Genomic DNA, 8829 nt, shown 5'->3' with positions numbered 1-8829 from the left:
TCTCTCTCTCTCTCCTCCTCCTCCTCCTTCGTATACGCTCGCGTGTGCGTGTGCTTCTGAGTGCTTTTGCGTGCTTGTGCGCATATAGGTGTGTCTTAATATCTGAGATCCCCGGGCCAAATGATTTTTTACGCAACTCTATTATTATCTAAAGGCAAAGGAAATATCGAATCGACATTAAATATGCAAAATATCACAAAAGTGATGCAAATAGCGAGGATAGAGAACCTCGTCAAACTAAAGAGTTGAAATTCGTCTGTAGCACGTACGTATCTCAACGATCGACGTAGCAAGTTAACTTCCATGCTTGATTGCCAGGATTAAAAATACCATCTCTCAGATTCCGCTACATAAAACACATATTTCCTTATTTTTCCTTGTCTTTACAATTTAGAATTTTTATTAAGAATTTTTATCGCTAAAATGTAATTTTGTATATGGAAATGAAACCGTTAACTTTATTATAATACGACCTGTTTACCTTAAGGATTTATCAACATTATTTATTATGTTAAAGTCTTTAATCGTAATACTTTACCTCGGATATTGCAATTATTATGGTATCTACATTTAATCGCATGAACGATATAAAAAAAAGATAAATAAATAAATAAATAAATAAATAAATATATAAATTTTCCCTAAAATACAAATTTATTATACATTATACAGATTAAGGGAATATCAAAAATAATTTTCATTAATTATATTTATGAAAATATTGAAAATATTTTAGTATACCGTTTTATATGGAATAAAATTATTATGTTTCTGGTGACTAATATTTATCAATCCTAGGCCGAATATCATTATTTATAATAAATACCGTATTAATAATTTTGTATAATTTCTTTGTTGAAAAAACTGAAAATAAAATTTGACATTATTATGGAGTATGAGTACGAATAACGAATGGTACACATTAATATTAGAATTTAAGTCTGCATTTGTTAATAAATTTTGTTATAATAATAATTTTATTCCATTTAATTAAGACTAAACATTAATATGTACGAGAAAATTGTATGCGCTTGGCAAAATAAAGAATTTACAAAATGAACTTTAGAAGTGAAAATTAAGAGATCTAGCTTATGAAAGTAAATGTTCGGAAAAAACTAGGTAAATTTACGTGTCTGCTTGGTTTAAAAAATTTTTGTAAATCTAAACTTTGTGAAATCTACATCATCTTGCAAACGATCTTTCAGCTTTTCTTGTAATATTTGCACAATACTCCAAATATTAACCCCGGGGTTATTTTAAAAAATTTAACTCTAGGAGGTGAATAAAATAAATTTTTTTTACGTTGCACCCTTCAAGTTATTTATTCATCAAAATGCTGTATTTTTCTCAAGCATAATTGCAAGTTTAGTACGTTAAAGTTATGTTTTTACGTATTGTATACGTTGAACTTATAATACTTTACATGGTCATTTGTATTTTATGTTTGTACATTATATCGTGAAAAGTAAGCTACCTTTATATATAAAAGTTTCAGAAAATTGCAACTACTTGGTTATACCTTTAGAAAAATTTATAGAGATAATTTTTGTTTTCTGGTATACGGCACCTTCATAAATCTTCAAACGTAAGTGTGTATCTCTCTCTCTCTCTCTCTCTCTCTCTCTTTCTCCCTCTCTTTCTCTCTCGATGCAATATTAAAATTACTCGTTAGTGTATTGAAATGGCCGAAGAATACAATGGGATAAGTTTTTTGTATGTAATTTTGAAAGACAATATAAAAAAGAAATGGAAGAAGAACTTTTTATGATTACAGAAATAATGCGACGATTTGATTATCACCGGCTAAACGAGCAATCATCGCATGGAATCATTTCAGCCACAACTTTGTGATATTGTTGTTGGAAGAATCGCGAATTTACTGCTTGAAATAGAGCAATTTCACGAATTTTGTAGCCTCGGCAGTAGCACTTAAGTCACCACTCTTCCACTAATTCTCTTTATTTTCCACTTCCTCGACTAGGCATTTTATTAGTCACGTACTAAATACACAACGAAATGGCCCATCCTGTGGTTCAATTCACGGGATTTAACATCGGGGCTTATGGCTAAAGTCAGAGCCACCATAAGTTAGTGGTCGAGGAATTGTAATGTTCGTCTTTAAAATGGTGAGTTCGTAGTGGCGTAAAAGAGCTCGAGAACATGGTCTTGGTATGTGCATACCGTGCGGTTTCCCAAATTGTGAACACGACAGTTGAGCACCGCTGTCTTGCCGACGAGGGCCGTGACGTTGGGCGAGGCCGTCGGGTCAAAGTACGGGCCCCGATTAAGTGGCTCGAGCTCCTGCTCCAGATGCTGCTCATCGTCGTCGCTCCTGCATCTGGCCGAACCTGCAACGTACGTAGCAAAGTTAATTTCCTTTACCGGTGGCCAAATTCTCAAACGCACAACCGACCACCCGCGTTCTTGCACTCCCCGCCCCGTGCATTAATCAGTGCATAATTCGCCGCAAGTACAAGTAGCGCTCACGGCGATAGCAACAGTGGGTGGGACGGTGGCGGGGACGGGGACAGCCTCCGCACTATACTATCATAGTTCGCCCGTTAATCGAATCTACCGCTCCACGAACATTCAATCACCTTTGACTGCCCTCAAGCAAATGCGCCAGCGAAATGGAAAAGCACATTGCAGCGCTCCTGCCCTCCCCATATCAACCCGTGTATCTACGCACCGAGCTGACGTGCCACCAACATTTCTATTCAAATCCTCGGATTTAATTGGATAGAGAACACCACGATCGATCAACGCGCGTATCTCTTAGCATTTTTACGTCGCGAAGCACAATGAGCGATGCTCCAACTATCCTTGTTGCTCCCGCACTCTCCTTTCTCCCTATCGGCTATACATAATGCATACTTTAAACGACCTTTGCTTTTAAATATCGGAAGGAACAACGACTCGACTCGATTAGTAGACGCTTATTTTTTTACACTCGTCACTTTTAGTAAAATGGCCAACTATACTTTTATCTTGAAATGTACATAGAAATAAATATAAGTTAAATTGTTAGTTGACATTCTTTTAGCAAAACCTACCACTTTTTTTTAATGATTTTTTCCCGCTAAGGTATCTGTCCATCCATCCATCCTCCAACAGAAATATCACTCGATTAAGAAAAAACATTTGTATATAATTTTATAGAATATTATTTTATTAAAATTTATAACTTAATTTATTATTATATTATTAATTTTACTATTACCTTACTGCCCTTCACTCGTTTCAATTGCAATATAAGATTTGATTGAATCTATTCTGTAATATTAACAGTCCCTATGTATATATATATATATATGTGTGTGTGTGTGTGTGTGTGTGTGTGTGTGTGTGTGTGTGTGTGCGTGCGTGCGTGCGTGCGTGCGTGCGTGCGTGTGTGTACATATAACAATTTGTTCCAAACCATTCAACATTTTCTTTGAATATAGATTAAATAGTTGGTTTAGTTGACGTCGATCTAAATATGATATGTGATAGGGAATATTTATATTGGTAGATAAATTTTATATTTCACTAGGTCGATATAACACTTTCAATATTGTTATTTTTAAATAGAATATGAAAAATCAGAGAATATCATAACATAAACACTCTGCTAAATTGAATGGAAACTTATTCGTGATCTAAAAGGTAGATAAGTAAGAATATACAAAACGATAAAATAATAAACAAAACGTACGATTGTTTAAACAAAAACCTATAAGAATGAGGATAGAGCACTTAAGACGACAGTTCAATTTTTTTAAATTAAACGTCCCACTTGTACAGTAAAATAAAATATCTATTTGAAATTGCACAAATTTAATGTAGATATTCGTTCACAACTGATCTTTTTCGTGCATATATTATAGCTTTCGTCTACATTTCCCGTATATATATATATATATATATATATATATATATATATAATTGAGGCATGACAGTAAGGAGCAAAAGGAGAGAACAAAGTATTATTATTGGAATAACATCTCATGCCGAACGCTCGTCCTTTTCATTATAACTCCTCTTCGTACATCCATCACCGTGTCTACGCAATGTGGCGCTACACACTCAATAGAATACCAAGAAGAGGCAGCAAAATGAGAATAAAGGAGTCGGGACGACGAGGAGAAAAAATAATAGGAGCGATGCAAGCTATCCGCTTTAACGTCAAGAGAATAATAGTGGATGATACACTTTGCGTGAGACTTCTTATCGGACGATTCATTCGTATTGCGCAAACCAGAGAGAAAGGAAGTATAAGGAGAAGCTGAAAAGCATACAGAAAGCAATTTTAACGAGAAGCCGCAGGGCCCACGAGACGCGGATTTCGTGCGGAATCATGGTACCTACAAAGTGTAAGGAGCCAGGCACAACGTGCTCTTCCATTTCTCGAACGTCGTCTACGTGCTCCCGAGGAAGCCCTCGAGCTTAAACCATACTCCCAGGTGGGACCTCCCCAACCCCCGACAATCACATATACACACGCGCGTATCCTGATCGGCCCACACCCCATCCGCCATTCGAGACTCTCTACGTTGAGGGCACATTTGAACAGACGTCGGAGTCCGGTAAACGATAGGATTGACTCACGGACGATCTCAGCGAAGGCCAAACGGCCATTACTCGTATACCATCACCGAAGGGGCATTTCTTTTTCCAGAAGGTATAACTGCCAATATCACGCGAAGCTTTATTTAGCGCGTATAGGACGAAACCATCTTTTATCTTAACGCACGTTATCGCGTGGTTAACCTGAGCTACGATTATCCGGAAACGAAAGTGGACGATCGAACATGCATGATTCAGCAATTGTACGAGCAAAGTTGAATAACGGATGCTTACGCGGGCAGACAGTCGCTTTATGGAGACAAAAGCGCGTTATAACAGTTACGTCGAACCTACGCGATAACCCTAACGAGGACACGGATTGGTAAAGTATGAAGAGTGGCGAATGAAACCGTTGACCTCGGACGCGAGAGTAAAAGGAAAAGAAATTCGAGGGGACTCGAGATTGCACGGGGTTATGAAAAGTCTAGGATAAAGCTCCGAAGGACACCTCAATTGCAACTAAAGAATATCGATATGGCTGAGAGGTATAAGTATCCGTAAATCAACGCGGCAATTGGAAGATCCAGTGGGAGTAATAGACTCACCGATAAAGTAAAAATTCTCCTCGGATACAGGAGTACTTTACATAAAATACGTAAATCCATAGGATGTTAAATTTTATCTTACCACCGACGAGTCTGTGAAATTCCGTTTTATTTAACAAATATTAAGAGGCCATATTAAGAGGTGAAAATATCGCTTATAATCGATCGATAGGATAAAGTCAGCGAGAAAGTTCTATGGATGTATGAACTCATTGACTTTGGTGGACAATGAAACTCTTGGTTATAATGTTTGGAATTATTTTGTTTTCTAATAATGCTACTTCATGTAAACCGTCATGCACGAATGTATAATGCAATATCGGCAACAATATTTAACACGGATGGATGTAATTTTTTTTGTTTTTGTTTTTTTTTAAATCAACAAGTAAAATAGCAAATGACATGTAGAGGGAGAGAGAGATATATAGAGAGGGAGAGATAGAGAGATAGATAGATAGATAGATAGATAGATAGAGAGAGAGAGAGAGAGAGAGAGAGAAAGAGAGAGAGAGAGAGAGAGAGAGAGAGAATCTAGTCTACCTTTTCGCTAGGGGAAAATCTCGGTAATTCTTCGGAGCATTTGCTAGGAGGAGCATATGAAATTAGGAGCGCAAGTAGGGAGAAATGAGTGGGAGAGAAGAAAGAATGAAAAAGCCGAGCCATCGCATAACGAGAGAGCGAATCACTAAAGCCGGAGAAGGTGGAGGAGGAGGTGGATGAGATTGGCGAGGGAGGGGGATGGGAAGGGGGTGAAATGAGCGCATGTTTATACAAAGCATTCTGGGGCTTCGACATATCCGCGATGGTTAATGCATCGAGCAGAACTTTTTTATGGACTAAAATTTCATTGCAAAAGTAATGAATTATTTTAACAATGCGGCAAGAAAAAATGAATAATTCTTTGTTCCCGTGTGAATTTGTTATTTTACACAAGCGCGGATGTAATTACTTGAAAAAGAAAATGCAAGTAAGAAAAAATATTGTACAAAGTGGCTGGGGATTAAATATGTTCGAGGAATAACAATTGTAAATATTGTAGTCACTTAAACCTTAAACTAGTCGACACATTACATATAATCCGTGTTTACAAAGTTATAAGCCCCAATGAATTAACTTAATTGCGTAAACTAATAATCCATATGAGTGCATAGGGCTGTATACGTGTATACGTGCATGTTTATGTCTCTACATGAAAATTAAAAATCAAATTTACATCAAATGCACATTATTTGGCAATTATGGAAAAAATTTAATCAATATACTTAACGGGAGAACTTTTTAACATTTCGAGAAGATACTCGATAAAAACTAGAATTAAATAAGGATCGGAATTATACTTTCAATTCAGATTTATCTTTTTGCCTTAGTTTGTTTTTTTTTTCTTTGTCATACTCGTGATCGACGATTTTGTCAATTTGTCTACACGATGAAACAAATATACAAATTTGTGAGTAATATTACAATAATAATAATAATAATAATAATAAAGTAATAGCACAAACGACTTAGCACATACATTTTCTTTACATAATGAGTAAGTCAATCTCGGATTTACTTTAACATCCTTTTTTTATTTTGTGAACTTTCCGTTCTTCTTTCGTTCTCCTAGTTGCGCGTGTGGAAAACTTTCAGGACAAATAAACAAGATGGACAGTCTTTAAGCCCTAATAAGGAGGAGCATCAACGTGGAGCAGTAAATTCGTGCATTACCTTCCACGCCAAACACTAACCACGAGTAGACGCACGTTTTTTCGTGCACAATAGGGTATTTACGAATAAATCGCTTGTAAAATAAAACCTGGAAAGTGCAAGGAGAGTAGGAGAGTAGGAGAGAGAGAGAGAGAGAGAGTACAAGTTGCCGCAGCCAAAGAAGTAAATCTCCCACTGGAGTATTCTTAAATCAGTCGGGAATCTTCCGGTTCCCTAAGCATGCGATGACTAAGCTTATCACGTACAATGTACAATGCAGAAAATAAAGTTGTATGGGCCACAGCCGCTACAGAGCCACAAAATGCCTTTACTTTCGTTTATTCGTCGCTTCCTCCATCCGACCGAACTGTGCGCGCATGCACCGTTCGCACGGATTACTCCCATGATTTAGGACCAAACGCCATAAGCACGTATACGCGTGTACGCGCGTGTGATAGAGCGAGTGCGAAAACACATGGCGCAATTACGAGGCGCAATCGCATCCAGCAATTTACAATGTAGTGCTGCATAGAAATTGGGCTAGTGTCTGTCCGTCTTTCTGTGTGCGTGCGTGCGTGCGTGCGCGCGTGTGAGTGGGTGGATGAGCCAGGGAGAGGGAAGAAGAGATTAAAAAGCGGAGAATGAGTCGGCGGAAATATATAGAGATTGGTTGCAGGACGCTTCGGCTTTTCTCCCGCTGAGAAGAAAGATGGGGGCTAAGAGAACTAATAAAAAAGGGGATATGAAATCGGGAGTGGTGGACGGAGCCGCGGAAGTGGACCAAGTGGCTTCGGAGGCTCCGACACCGAGTAAAAGAAGGAAGGAAAAATTAAGATGGCTCGGGACAAAAGCCCATGCCACGACGTTTGGATTAACTACATTGATAATTTCCACTCGGTGAGAGTGAGCTCGGCAAAAACTCCCGCTCTTATATACTTAGCGGCGCTCATCATTTCTCGGGGCTCGTTGCGCGCATCATCACCTCGCATAAATAAATATAAGTGACCGCGTGACAAATGAAGGAGGGGCCTCGATACTGGCTGACTCATTTCCCCGACTGACCCTCGGCCGGAAATTAAATCGACGAAATGAGCCGTGGTTTAACGACGTGTGGCGACGTGTGGCGATGGGTGGCGATGGGTGGCGATGGGTGGCGATGGGTGGCGATGGGTGGCGATGGGTGGCGATGGGTGGCGATGGGTGGCGATGGGTGGCGATGGGTGGCGATGGGTGGCGATGGGTGGCGATGGGTGGCGATGGGTGGCGATGGGTGGCGATGGGTGGCGATGGGTGGCGATGGGTGGCGATGGGTGGCGATGGGTGGCGATGGGTGGCGATGGGTGGCGATGGGTGGCGATGGGTGGCGATGGGTGGCGATGGGTGGCGATGGGTGGCGATGGGTGGCGATGGGTGGCGATGGGTGGCGATGGGTGGCGATGGGTGGCGATGGGTGGCGATGGGTGGCGATGGGTGGCGATGGGTGGCGATGGGTGGCGATGGGTGGCGATGGGTGGCGATGGGTGGCGATGGGTGGCGATGGGTGGCGATGGGTGGCGATGGGTGGCGATGGGTGGCGATGGGTGGCGATGGGTGGCGATGGGTGGCGATGGGTGGCGATGGGTGGCGATGGGTGGCGATGGGTGGCGATGGGTGGCGATGGGTGGCGATGGGTGGCGATGGGTGGCGATGGGTGGCGATGGGTGGCGATGGGTGGCGATGGGTGGCGATGGGTGGCGATGGGTGGCGATGGGTGGCGATGGGTGGCGATGGGTGGCGATGGGTGGCGATGGGTGGCGATGGGTGGCGATGGGTGGCGATGGGTGGCGATGGGTGGCGATGGGTGGCGATGGGTGGCGATGGGTGGCGATGGGTGGCGATGGGTGGCGATGGGTGGCGATGGGTGGCGATGGGTGGCGATGGGTTTTGGTGATGGTGGATGGGGTAAGGGAGGGAGGGAGGGAGGGAGGGGGGGAGGGGGGGGGATTAATCG

General features: G+C 41.2%; 1 protein-coding gene across 1 annotated transcript in view; it reads right to left on the bottom strand.

The window, feature by feature from the left end:
- Positions 1–8829, bottom strand: part of LOC105359386 (hemicentin-2) — a 50633-nt gene that overhangs the window by 21339 nt on the left and 20465 nt on the right. The window contains exon 2 of the mRNA XM_011495986.1: positions 2182–2348. Coding sequence (XP_011494288.1) covers positions 2182–2348 — 167 coding nt within the window. The remainder of the gene's footprint in view (positions 1–2181; positions 2349–8829) is intronic.

The sequence above is a fragment of the Ceratosolen solmsi genome, unplaced genomic scaffold, assembly GCF_000503995.2.
Source record: "Ceratosolen solmsi marchali unplaced genomic scaffold, CerSol_1.0 scaffold11, whole genome shotgun sequence".
Lineage (NCBI taxonomy): Eukaryota > Metazoa > Arthropoda > Insecta > Hymenoptera > Agaonidae > Ceratosolen > Ceratosolen solmsi.
Note: the sequence above shows the minus strand (reverse complement) of the source record. Positions and strands in the feature narration are given on the sequence as shown.